The 13,153-nt window shown below is 53.8% G+C and overlaps 3 protein-coding genes across 3 annotated transcripts; 1 reads left to right on the top strand and 2 right to left on the bottom strand.

The window, feature by feature from the left end:
• Window positions 1-13: 13 nt before the first annotated feature.
• Window positions 14-9,239, bottom strand: POLDIP2 (DNA polymerase delta interacting protein 2). The gene is made up of 11 exons (XM_071447920.1): window positions 9,021-9,239; window positions 8,568-8,649; window positions 7,888-7,985; window positions 7,026-7,122; window positions 6,481-6,556; window positions 5,782-5,889; window positions 5,402-5,538; window positions 4,415-4,441; window positions 4,103-4,228; window positions 3,619-3,698; window positions 14-2,140 (listed from the first exon to the last, which is right to left on the bottom strand). Exons 1-11 carry the CDS (start codon window positions 9,197-9,199, stop codon window positions 2,026-2,028), a joined length of 1,125 nt encoding a protein of 374 aa, XP_071304021.1. The 5' UTR covers window positions 9,200-9,239; the 3' UTR covers window positions 14-2,025.
• Window positions 9,240-9,258: 19 nt separating this feature from the next.
• Window positions 9,259-11,585, top strand: TMEM199 (transmembrane protein 199). Its single transcript, XM_071447922.1, has 6 exons — window positions 9,259-9,510; window positions 9,587-9,660; window positions 9,738-9,827; window positions 10,674-10,710; window positions 10,995-11,107; window positions 11,199-11,585. Exons 1-6 carry the CDS (start codon window positions 9,339-9,341, stop codon window positions 11,292-11,294), a joined length of 582 nt encoding a protein of 193 aa, XP_071304023.1. The 5' UTR covers window positions 9,259-9,338; the 3' UTR covers window positions 11,295-11,585.
• Window positions 11,581-12,930, bottom strand: SEBOX (SEBOX homeobox). Its single transcript, XM_071447923.1, has 2 exons — window positions 12,645-12,930; window positions 11,581-12,521 (listed from the first exon to the last, which is right to left on the bottom strand). Exons 1-2 carry the CDS (start codon window positions 12,927-12,929, stop codon window positions 12,273-12,275), a joined length of 534 nt encoding a protein of 177 aa, XP_071304024.1. The 5' UTR covers window position 12,930; the 3' UTR covers window positions 11,581-12,272.
• Between the last annotated feature and the right edge of the window lie 223 nt (window positions 12,931-13,153).

The following is a 13,153-nucleotide window of genomic DNA, read 5'->3' as shown; positions in this document are numbered from 1 at the left end:
GGAGGCAGAGGCGTTCGTTCAGCGCTTTATTGGTTGGTTCTTTGTACAGGTATTTACACCGAGAGGGGGACGGGGCTCGGCCGCGCTCCGGGAAGGCACCGGAGGGATGAAGCGGTTGGGGAAAGGCCCTGCCGAGCCTCTGGCGTCGCGCCCAGGCGCCAGGACAGGACGGCAAAGCCTGCTGGAGTGGAAACATTCCTGCGGTGCCCCGGTGTGTTACCGCGGTGACCTCGGTCTCGCCAATGATTATCCAGGCAGGAATGTCCGTTCCTGCCTCAGCCCCGATGCGACATCACCCCAAAGCCCAGCAGAGCCTGCCCCGGGATCACTCCATCCCTTCGGGGTGGAGCAGCGGGGTTAAACATTCACAGGGGTGTTGCAATCGCCAGGAAAGCTGAAGTAACTCGAGGGAGGGGCAGGGCAGCTGCATGGGAAGGGAAAAGCAGGTTCCTACAGGCTCCTGCTGCCTCTGAACTCGAGGCGTCTTCCCACCTCCTCCTCCTGAGAGGAAATCAGCGTGACAGCAGCAATGTGGGGTTGTCAGCTGTGATTGGTCTTTAGGGATCCTTTTCTACCCCTAAAAGCAGGCTGGCTGTTTGAACCTTTGAAAGTCTAAATTTGAGCACGGACTACCTGAGAGGAAGGAAGACACAAAACTGAAGAGACTGGTGACAGATAAACACTGCAGTGATTGAGTCTCTCTAAACAGAATCCACTGCCTGATGGGACAGCATCAGAGTCTCCCCCCATGGCTGTTTGCTCACAGCTCTGCCCTCCAGAGCCAAAGGCAAACAGGCTGCTCAGAGGGGGTTCCAGGGAAGAGGGAATAACTGGGATACTTCTAAATCAAGGAAAACATCCTGTGAGTTAGTTACACCTTGTCATTTATGCAAGACTAGGAAAGGAGGAAGGTTGGAAACTCTTTCTAGGGTTATCACAAGGCCAAGTACTCCTGCCTCAAGAGTGATGCAGAAGTCTGGATACCCAGAGGCAGCCAGAAGGGTCCCACACCACGGGGGCTGATGATCTTTGCAATCCTCAGAGCTGCTCTGGCTTTCCCACACATCCATACATTGTCATCTTACAGGGATTTCACAGTCCTGCAGGGCCCTCCAGACAAGTGCCACCAAAAAAATCACAGCCTGCCAAGCAGAGCAAGCAGGAGCAGAAAGCCAAGCACTGCCTCACAGCATTCCAGGTGAAAACAAGCAGGAACTACCAAGGAAATATGGATACAGCCACAGTGTGAGCAAGGGAGCTGCTGAGATGGAAATCCCTGCAGCAAAGCCCTGGCAGGGGGAAGGCTCCCCTCAGCTCTCCTGTGCCATCACAGCACAGAGCCTGGTGCTCTGCACGCACAGGACACTGTGACAGCACCATATGCCACCCACCTCATCCCCTCTGCACCCTCTTCTCCAAAAAGAACAGGCTTTGTATCACAGCACAAAGCCCAGACAAGCTGTGCCATGAGCGGAGCTCACAGGCTGCTCCAACCCTGGCTGAATCCCAAAAAGCAGCTGCACTGCAGGAAAGCTGAGCTCACATTCCTGTTCCCTAAAGGAGGAGCAGCTGCTTCTGAAGCAGCAAGAACTCTGGGGGAGCAACAAGCTGGGACAGGCTGGATGCAAAGCCATGGCCTTGGCTTAGGAAGGAAGACTGGTTGCAACTGGAAGGGCCAGTTTATTAGAGAAACCTCACATTGCAGAGAAGTCACAACACATTGGAAAGGGTCCAGGCCTGCTGAGGGGGGCCAGTCTTCTGCAGCAGCACAGATCTACATCCCCCAGCCCCAAAAACCCAGCAGGTGCCACAGAGGGAAAGGGTTACCTGGAACACAGCTTATGTTTTACAAGCAGCCTGAGAGAAGAGCCAGTAGTAAAGTTCCAAAAAAAGCCTCCCTGGCAGACAACAGTTAAAACAGAAATGGTTTAAAATGTTTAAAAGCTCCGTGTTCTTGGCTGCAGCATAAAGGGGAGGCAAAGGTCTACAACACACACAGGCCTCCGTGGCTCTGGGCACTCTGATCTACCAGTGAAGGCCGGAGGGAGGGGTCTTCTCATCTTTGTTGCTTTCCAGGGAAAAGGGTGGGATTCGGACATCAAAGTGGGAACCATCAGGCCTCTCAAATCGAAAAGTGCCCCTGCAAAAATAATGGCAGAGGTCACACTGAGGCCAGGGCCAAACACACCTAGGAAGCATCAGCAAAAAGGTAAGACCTGAGCTCTTCAACATCCTGGGATGCATCTGCAAGGCTGGTCCAGCAGCAAGGACATGGGCTCAGCTGCAAACATAACTCATTGATGGAGGACTCCTGGGCAGTTCTACAGCACATCCCTGACACATTTCCTGCACAAAGCTGTGATGATTGCAGCCCACAGGAGTCAAGCACCCTCCGTGCACCTGCAGTGGTGTTTACCCAACTCCTACTCCCCAGGACACAGAGCCATCTGAGCTATTTTTACAGACTGGTTACACGTAAATTCAGATTTGTGTTTCTTGGCAGGAGCTCCGCTGGTTGTCTATGGCATTAAGAAATCTCATCACAGATGTAATTTGGAACAGCTTCAGCTTTGCATTTCAGAGCTGAACATGCCTGTCCTGGTACAACCATTTGTTTACTGCTCTGAACTACAGATAGTTGTACTACAGAACACAACATGGGCAAGAGGGCTGTGGAGATAAATTAACAGGTTCTCAGGACAGAGAGGACACAACTGAACACCAGAAGTCAAGCTGAGCAGCTTCTGAGCTACAGAACCTTTGTCTCTGTCTTCAGGATGTATGCAGAGAGGGAAAAACTCCTAGACCATCTGGTTTTATTCCCCAGGGCATCCATTCAGGCAATTCAAAACACTTCACATGGCAAACAAGGTACACCCTATATGCAAAAAGCTGCTCTCCTGCTTTTCCCAACTCAAATGCAACCTAACTTTTGAAGGAGATTTCCTTAAAAAAAAATGCAGAAGGACCTGTCATACAGAAGGCAAGAGGTGGCTGTGCAATCCTTGTCCACACAGAGGTGGCACTAAATGTGCTAACCCAGCCAAAAGGCAAATAAAGAGAAGCTACTTTAACCCCAAGGCACGGGAAAAGAACAACTCAGCTGGGCACTTCCCTCCCTGCACTTACAGGAGAAGAAACTTAAACACCAGTTAGAGTGAAGTCCTTGCTTGGTTTAAACTGGGAAAACCCTGCATGTCAATTCCTGACACAGAAGTGCCTGGAGATGGAGTTTAAGCCCAATCCTCTCAGAAAGGAGATAGCAGAGGACACATCCCTGCTGCTGAGAAAATCACCAGCACAAGGCCTTGGCTCTTGCACCAAGGACAAAAGGAATAACTGCTTCACGTCTTTAAATCCAGTCTAGCACAACCCACAGCAAGAGGAAAAATGATCCTGGAACCCCTCCTGGTGCAGAGAACCAATGCATCATCTTATCACTAACTAGGATACAGCTAGAGAGAAGCTCATCAGATTTTAGCTACCAACTATGCCCTGTCCTCTCTACTTCCACCCAGCTTTCAGCCACAACCCCAGCCTGCAAGCTGCACCCCAGCTCACTGCTGGGGGGTCCTACACCCAAAACACTGCTGCAGCAATAAGGGCTTCTTTTCTTACCACATGTGACCACTGGATGCCTGCAGGGAGACGTGGCTGCTGTACTGAAATGCTGGCTGTTCTTTGGACAAAACTGGCTCCTGAGAAAACAAGAGACCACTGGGCATCAGCAATTCTACCACAAATAGGCACCAACAGGAAATTTATATAGCATGAAACAAAACCAAACAGAAACCTACACCCCAGCATTTCTCTCAATTACACAGCAAACAATTTGTCCACTGAGTAGCACCAGAATCCTGTTATTATTCCAGTTTTCCAACCACCAGTCATTTAGGATCACTCTCTAATACTCAGTGTGAAGTTTCAACTCACCCAGACAAACAACAGACGAAAAGCTCACGTGACTTTTTTCACTGCCAGCTTCCCACTCCATCTATTTCAAGTGCCCATTAAGCAATTTACTGGCAAATCCACACAACCAAGTGAGAGAACTCCAGCAAAGGGCCATGTTTCCCAAAAATAAAGGCTGGATGGTACCTACCCTTCCTACAACCCCACGGCCCCGGACTGTCTCCAAGGTGCCAGACAAGCTGAATATCCTCCAGTGCCGTTCTCTCAGCTGCACCACCTCACTGTCCAGGTTCTCCAGGCGAATGCAGTAGCGCCACTGAGCAGAAGAAAGGCTCTTATCAAGAGCTGGAATCAGCTGCAAGCTGTTGATAACCTACAGCTGGTACTGGGGAAACAGTTGCCAGGCAAAGGCTACTCTCCCTCAGAGCTTATCACACTGCAGTGATGCCACAGCAAATTAACTCCTTCCCTTTAGCTGCTCCGTGATACAAAAGGCACTTACCCAGTAGACGTGGGAATTCTGGGCTTCCTGTCAAGAGAAACAAAAGACTTTAGCAGCTGCCCTTGGACGTGTGGTGCCAAAAACCTCTTCAGCTGTCACCACAGCACCAGCACAGGGGCTCTCACTCCGTGCCAGGGTGACGCAGACAACTCACATGAGCACAGACAGCTGCTCTCTGAGGCCTTCCATCAGCAGAGCCTGGCACTGCCTCTGCTCTAAACTAATCATGACGTGGGAGATCTGCAAGGAGCTCGTGACAACCCCCAGGGTTCATCTCCATGTTAATTATGCACTTTCTACAGATCTAAAAACACCCCTTTCCTTGCCTTTGGGCACCTGTTTTTCTGACAAACGTCTGCTGCACTCCACAAAAGCTGCAAATCCACACCAAAACGTGCACTTGCCACAGCTCAGGCTCCCCAACAGCCGTGCTCAGAAATCACAAACTGCTGTGGGAATTCCCAGCTCTCCCACTCAGGAGTCTGTTTGGGCTGCATTATTTTGGATGGTCCACGTGAAGTTCTGTGCTATAAAGAGTACATGGTTATCAGCTAAATCCAGAAGGCTTTAGCCAAACCCTCTAAGCCAAACTAGAGGCAGGAAATGGGCAGGGAGCTGCAGCCCATCACTTGGCAGGGTAACAGACGTGGCTGTTGTTACAGAGCAGATGGCTCCAGCCTCACCTCACGTGACTGAGGCACTAACAGGACCAATTCAAGTCTTCCCAAATGTCTTGCTAGCACTGTTGTGCAGAACATTACAGGTTATTTCTCATCCTACTGATAACCAGCTAAAGCCAATATGCAGGAGATGTTCTCCAAAAATATAAGGCAAAACAGTTTCATGTTTATACCCACGAGAACAAAATGGCAACTGTGGTTAAATGTCACTTCTCCAGTAAGCAGAAGGTGCCTTCAGGCAGCAAACCAGTCTTACAAAAACAAGCCAGTGAAACAAATGGCAGAATTACCAGAGCAGCACGCTTACCCTCATGCCCATGTAGAAGGGGATAACAGTGACACGGATGTTCTCCGTGGTTTCTCGGTGCACATCCGAGAGCTCCAGCCAGGGGTGGTTCTTCTCCTGCCACGCACACAGAGTGTCCCTTGCTACAAAAGGTGGGACTGTGGGGAGGGAAAGGGGAGAGGAAACGCTGTAGCTGGAGTGCTCTCCCCTCAACACAACTCCTTTCACATGGTTTAAAAAAAATATATTCAGGGGCAGCTTTACTGTAACAAACCCCAAGCCGGACATGATTTCTGTACCATATCCAAGATGATGGGGTTTGGGTATTTTTTATAGAGCACTGGGTATTTTTATAGAGCACCATCTGGCTCTGGAGAATTCCCTGTGCAGCCAGAATTTACCTTTTGTTTGGTCGTACATGAGGAACCTCTCAAAGAGCTCATGCTGGATGGGCACTTGATCAGTGGAGCTGTAGGGAAGGATGTCTTCATGGCTTACATAGTCTAAACCTGAAAAAGAAACCCCAAAAGCTATGGAACTTCCCCAGCAGAGAGCAGCACAGAAGTCTCCTGGCAGAAAAATTGAGCACACCGGTGAGAAAAAAGGACTTTGGCAGCAGAAGTCAAAGCTAATATCACAACTGCAATGAAGAATGGGGGGATGTGCCAGGAATAACTCTTGGCAGTGTTCTCCTGTGAGATTTTTCATGGAGTGACTCCTCTGATAAACACACACTGCCCTGCAAAGTGCCTGCACTGCCCCAAAAGCACTCTGGGCAGGAAATGCCCAGGACAGGAATAAATCCACCTGACCACAAAGCAGAACAGCCCATATACAACTTGGTATGGGATCTGTGCCTCAAGAGCTCAAATCAGACATGGCTGTATCTGATCACAGAGGGCCCAACTTGCAGCAACCCAAAGGGCCTCCTGTACTTTAGTCACTTTGTTGCGTCCAGCACAGCCCTAAGCTATGGACAGATCCACTACAGAATGTCCTTCCAAGGTAGAAATTGCTGCTTCATTGGCAGGGGCTGACCACTGATACCTTTTCTGACCTCACCTCACAAGGAGCAGAGGCTGCAGGAGGATTTCACTCACCTGGGATGGCATAGAGGGCTCTGCTGTCATCATGATTTGCCAGGAACGTCACTGCCTCTGTCTGTGATCTCTGGGACTGAGAAACAGGGAGCTTTATGTCTTTGTGTGCATTGCTGCAGGACAGTTTCCAGTCATATTTCAGCTCATCAGTGTGGTTTATAAAGCACATAATGTTTATTTCATTTAACCAATTCACCTCAGAATTCTCTCCATTTCATTCCTCTGGGCTAACTCCCCACTCAGACAAGTGAGAAGCATTTTCAGTGCTGCAGCCCACACTGCTAATGACCTGTGTGCAACAGTGTGGGAACAGCACCAGGAAGAGGAAAGGAGGTTGGAAAGGGGAAACATGATCCAGAAAACAGTTGTATGACATTCCAGATGATCTCTCTCCGGGAAAACATGCCTTGAAGAACAAATGTATCCAAAAATCCTAACCAATCCAGTTAGCCACCAAACCAATTTTCCTTCAGTGCCTGTCCCTTCAAACCACTCATGCAGGAGAAGATACTCAAGTTTCAATACCAACATTACTCATTACTTACTATATGTGGACAATCCCGGGCATCTATTAACACCTGGTAGTAAGTGTGTGTTTTACCCTTGACCTCTTTGGAACCATGGCCTGCCACATTCTCGCTCCTAAAGAGAAAAGCAAAGCTCTGAGCTCAAGCCCAGGATGGCAGCAAATTCTTGTTACCAGGACCAAGCACTTATAAACAATTCTTTTTTTTTTTAAAGCCACATTTTGCACCCTGTAATCATCTGGCTGCACCCAAACCAAAGCCCCACGAGCCACCCACACAATGACAGACAAGCTGAGATGACCACCAGTGGTGTCTGACACAGCTCCAACAGCTCAGAGGTTTTTCCTGCTCAGCGCAGACTGCTCTCTGGGGTGGATATTCCTACTACCCTCTGATTTTCTCTCTGATCCTCACTCCTTCCCAGCACAACTCATCACAGGCCAGGGGAAACACAGGTGCAAGAGGGGAGAGAACTGAACAGCAACTCAAGAAGGATGAGCTTGGCTTAGTGGGCTGAAGTTGAGGAGGAAGCTGACAAACCCAACTCACTGGCAACCTACAATAGCCTCCAAATGGTAACACAGGAGCATGGATCTAACTCAAAAAGGGTCTTTTTGTATAATACAAAATACCATTAGCATAATTTTAAATTGATTTTTATTTCCTCCATACACACACTGTCATCCTTCATACTTCCATCATGTCTCTAATTAATAATACTTCATTATTAAGTATTGAGTATCTCTCTAATGATCTCTCCTAGTTTACACTCATGCAAACAAACCCATGCCATTGCCCCACACTAAAAACACTTTTTTACCCCAAAAAGATAATTCACTACAAAATGCAAATCTACCAGTCCAAATTCTCAAATCCTTACTTTTCTGTGACAGGAGAGGCCACATCCCGATCATAAAGCCTGGCTTGCCAGGGAAACAGGACTATTCCTCGATAGCCAAACACACTGTGAAGGAAAAGCTGGAAGGAAGAAATAATTGCAGCTCAATTACTTTAAAAATCTGTTATCTGGGGTAAAACTACAAACATTTGCAAAAAGTTTAATGTGTGGGATGGGGATACAGGGAGAATCACCACTGTGATGGACCAGAGCAGCAAGAGAGAAACAGTTTGGGATGGGAGAAGAAATCCATGTCATCTCCATCCCATAAAAGGGAAGGACTAAATGAGTAATGCAGTAATAGAGCAGCAGAAAGGAGAGACTGCTTTGATCAGATCTGAGAGTCTTCAGGACAGGAATTACAAGTTTAGTTCTTATTTCTCAAATTCACTGATTGTCTTTTTGGATCCTTGAGGGAGAAAACCCCAAAGCAAGACAGTGGAGCAAACGCCATTGTACAACAGTTGTGTTGTGCTGCAGATTCTTATCAAGCTGCTATTGTCAGATGACTGACAAACTGCAGACACAGCACAGACAAGGAGCATCGAGCTGTGAAACTCCCGGCCTTCTGCTGCTGACTTTTCTTTACAGGAAATCCCCCAGCTGCCCAATCCCTGTGGCAGGAGCCTGCAGGGTCAGCAGTGCCCCCCAGAACCCCTTACCTGGCCTGTCTCGTATTTCCCGTGCTGCTTAGGGGCCTCAAACACCCCCACGGTCTCCAGCACTTTGCCCTCGGGACGGTTCCTGGGAGCAGAGAGGCAGCTTGGAGGGTTTGCAGGGGCTGCAGCAGCGCCCAGCCCAGGGGGACACTGCTCCCCACCTTGTGTGTCCCTCGGGCACCCCACAAGAGCCCCGCTATGCACTGAGCAGCCCAGTCCCTCCCCTGCCCTCCGCCCTTTGCCAGTGTCCCCTCTCCCCACTGCCCCGGACACCCTCACCCAGCTGTCCCTTTAACCCAATCCCCTCCTCTCCCATGTATCAACCCTGACAGCCCCCAGCTCTTTCAGTCTTCCCCCAGTGACTCAACAGACCCCAATTCCCCTCACCCTCAATCACCCCCTCACCGCCTGTCCCCCCGAACCCCCTGCCCTCACCCAACCCCTCACAGGCCTCACCGCGACGAGAGGTGCCGCCTCGGCGGCAGCAGCAACGGCGGCAGCGCCGCCACCGCCCCCCCGGTGCCCAGAGCCCTCAGGTGGCGGGCGGGGGGCGGCTCCCAGAGCGGGGGCGGCCCGCGGGCCCGGGCCCGGCCCAGCGCCGCCGCCACGTACCGCCGCGCCGCGCCGCCCGACATCCCACCGCCCGCGGCCCACAGTGCCCCGCGCCGCCCGCCCCGCCCGCCCGCGGCCGCGCCGCTCCGCCCCGCCCCGCCGTCTCTATGGTTCCCCTCGCCTCCCCTCCCGGTCGCCCCGGCAACGCCGGCCGGGCCCAACATGGCGTCGGCGGTGCGGGCCGGGCCGCGGCTGCGGCGGGCGGTGCGGGCTGGAGAGCTGGCGGCACTGCCCGCCGGGCTGAGGGATGAGTTGGAGGCGGCGCTGGCGGAGGAAGGAGGGCTGGTGCCATTCGGGCTGCTGCGGAGGCTGCACGCCGCGCTGAGGGAGGCAGGTAGGCCGCGCTGCGCCGGGATCGCGCCTTGACCGCGCCTTGACCGCGCCGTGACCGCCCCGTGCCCCGCCCGCAGGGTCTCCGCTGCACCTACACGAGCTGCTGGAAGGATGCGAGATCCACCTGCCCGAGGTGCCGGTGCCGCCGCGGGTGAGTGAGGGCCGGCCCGGAGTCGCGGGATGAGGCGGCGGCTCCCGGGCCTCACGGTGGGTCTGTGCCTCCCGCAGAACCCCGAGCTGGTGGCACGGCTGGAGCGGATCAAGGCCAAGCTGGCACACGAGGAGTACCAGCGGATGACCCGCAACATCACCGGCCAGGTGAGGGGCTGCTGCAGTACCTGCTGCCGGGATTCGTCCCCTTAGAGTGAGTGCAGTGCAGAGGGGATGTGGAAGGCATAGGAGGAGAGCACACTGTAAACACATCAGGAACAGATCTGGTGTTGAGGACAGAGGTAGGACAGGGTTAATAGGGTGGTGAATTAGACATACTGACTTTTGGGAACTGCTCACTGTGCGAAAGATCTCAGGTTCTGTTCTGGGAGACTGAGCACATGCCGTAAATGTTTGACTGGGAGCATCTGTGCTGGTTAAATTTTTGTCATAGTTTTAAAATTGCCTCATTCATGTCAACGTAAAAGCTGAAAATACAAGATCATATGTGGGCACTCATTCTTTCCTGAGAGAGCTGAGATGTTCTGGCAGGGTGACTGCTCAGACAAGTCAGCATCCCTTTCTGCTGGCAATCCTTGGGATCCCATTCTGCCCTTCCACACCATACCTGGCATCCAGGGCACATTAACTCTCATGGGAGGATCTGCTTTGCTCTCTGCCAAGATGGACCCCTCCAGATTTGACCTGGTTTAGTGAAAGGTGTCCCTGCTCATGGCAGGGGCTAGAACAAGATGGTCTTCAAGGTCCTTTCCAAGCCAAACCATGCTGGGATCTGTAATCCAGGGTGGTTTTAGCAGAGCTTGTGCAAAATCTCAGAGAAACCTGTGTGCTGTGAAACTGCTGCTCCCCCACAAAGCCCACCCACCCAAAACCTCAGTCTTGTGGACAGGACAGGGCATTGGCATTGCTTTTATTCTGCACACACAGTAATAACATTAACATATTAACATGAAAATACAAGTGATCACAAGCTGTTTCAATCCCTTCTTTCAGGAGATGAACGGGCCATTGGCTGAATTTGGGAGGCAAGGTGAGTGGCTCCCTGTCCTGTTGACATGTGGCAGGTCAGGCATGGGAACTGTTCCATCTCCAGCTGGTGACAGCCCTTCCCTGTTGGAATATCTCACCAGGAGGTTTTCATGCACTGAAGTGTTCCTTGAATAAAGGAGCCTCTTGGTCATTCTCACCAATATTTCTGGAGTCACCAAGCATATGACTCCCCCAGGATTACACCTACAGCTGAGGCAGCTGTGCATGATTACACCTTGTGTCCAGCCTTACCTAAAACCAGCTCCTCCACCCCTGTGTCCCCAGTTCGCTCCGTGAAAGCCGTTGTCATCACCATCTTCAACTTCATTGTCACCGTGGTGGCCGCCTTTGCCTGCACCTACCTGGGCAGCCAGTACGTCTTTGCAGAGACAGCTGCGGTGAGTGAGCCAGCCCCTGGAGCCCCTCTGTGCTGTGTGCTGGCCAGGCTGGACACCCAGGGTCACCTCTCTGTCTCTTTTGTGTCCCCAGCGTGTCCTGTCAGCTGTCATTGTGGCCTCGGTGGTGGGCTTGGCCGAGCTGTACGTGATGGTGCGGACCCTCGAAGGGGACCTTGGGAAACTGTGACCATGGACTGCAGGCTTCACGCTGGAGGATTTTGTCCTCTTCAGGAGCTGCTAATCTGGTTCAGATCTTGTCCTGTCTGTGCCTGTTCCTGCTGCACTCCTCAGGCTCGTCCTTTGCTTCCTGCTCCTGAAATGAATCATGGGTTGGAAATCCCAGAGCTGCAGAACAGGAGAGGGAATGGCTGTGGACTCCGACCACCCCAGCAGGGAGAGGGGCATCAGCTCCTCCCATCCCTGTTCTGGGAAATTCCTGTCCTTTTATTCTGGGAATAAATAACACTGTGTGTTCCTGCATGTTGGGAGGTGTCAGTTGGTAGGAGAAACATTGATGTGGCATCTAAGCCACTGCAGAGACGTGAATCTTCCCTCTCCCTCTGCATCTCCTGTCCAAACTTTCCTGTGCCTGCACAGTGAGGGATGCACGGTGCTCCTAACCCCCTGCCAAAGGGTGCCCAGATTCTGGAGGTAGCGAGGGAACACCCCTCAACACTGAGCCCAGGGGTTTCTCAGGTGCTGTGGGACAGAGAGCAGAGCCAGCTCAGTGTACCCACAGCAGGGAGGGGACACCCACAGCAGGCCCTGGGGACCCGGACACCTGCCTGGTGGGCACTCTGCCAGGGCCAGACACAGTGATTAATGCTCTGATGGCAGCTAAGCCCCCCTGGAAACATGGTTTAATATCTGATCCAGGGAGATCTGCCGGCACCTGCGAACGTGCCTGCGGATTAGGGGCGGCCGCGCCACAATCATCCCTGGACACGGCCTCAGATTAAGGTATTTTTTCCAAAAGATTAGTCGGTATTAGGGAGCTGATGGGGAGCTGTCCCTGCTGTGGCCACACCGGCATTTAGGATATTGGATGACATCCTCGGAGCCTTTGGGACCGGCAGTAATTCCACACCCTAATGAAATCGTGGCGCTAATCCGGGGGGGGCGCGGTGCCAGGAGGGTCCCCAGGAGCCAGGGGTCCTTGCCACGGCTATGGCTCGCCCAGGTTGGTGATGGCCGCGCTGTAGATGAGGTCGGAGATGGAGCCCAGCGAGGTGGGGAGGCCCCGAGCGGGGCTGTGGGATGGCGGCGGCGGCAGGGCAGGGGCCGGGCACGGGATGCTGCCGTCGGGAGGTGCCGCGGGAGGACCCCGCTCCCCGGGCGGCGGCAGCGGCGGTAGCGGTGGCGGCTCCGGCTTGGCGCTACGGATCCTGCGGGCGCGGCGGTTCTGGAACCAGACCTGGGACGGGCGAGGGGAGCTGTGAGACACCGACAGTGCCCCGACAGGGTGGTCCCGCGGAGGAGAGGGTATCCCGGGAAGGAAAGAGGAAAGGATGGAAGGGAGGATCCCGCCTGCGCTCACCTGGATCTTGGCCTCGGGCAGCTGGGTGAGCTCGGCCAGGCGCTCCCGGGTGGCGATGTCCGGGTAGGGCACGGCGGCGAAGGCCCGCTCCAGCTCGGACAGCTGCCCCCGGCTGAACGTGGTCCGCCGCCGCTTCCGCGGCCCCCCCGGACAGGGACAGGGACAGGGGCACGGCCCCGGGGCGCCGCCCCCGCCTGCCACCCGCCCGCCGCCCGGCCCGCCCGCCCCGTCGGGGAAGCGGAGCAGCGGCTGGGGAGCGCGGGAGGTGCCCGGGGCCGCGCTCATCCTGCCCGGCTCCCCCGGGCCCGCCGCCGCCCCGGCTTTTATCCCCCCTGGGTCCCCCCCGGCGGGCTAGGACCGCCCCGAGCGGGCGGTGCTGTCCCCCCCCCGCCCCAGCCCTTCCCAAGGGCTCCCGGGGCCGATCCCAGCTCCGCGCCCCCGATGGCAGAGCCCCGACAGCCCCACTGACTCCCCAGCATCCCCGGGGACTGGTGCCCGCACCAGCTGCT

This window comes from Agelaius tricolor, unplaced genomic scaffold, assembly GCF_023055355.1.
Source record: "Agelaius tricolor isolate 1412-34295 unplaced genomic scaffold, bAgeTri1.0.p SCAF_25, whole genome shotgun sequence".
In the NCBI taxonomy this organism is placed as follows: domain Eukaryota; kingdom Metazoa; phylum Chordata; class Aves; order Passeriformes; family Icteridae; genus Agelaius; species Agelaius tricolor.
The sequence above is the reverse complement of the archived record's forward strand: the minus strand, read 5'-3'. Positions and strand labels throughout refer to the sequence as shown.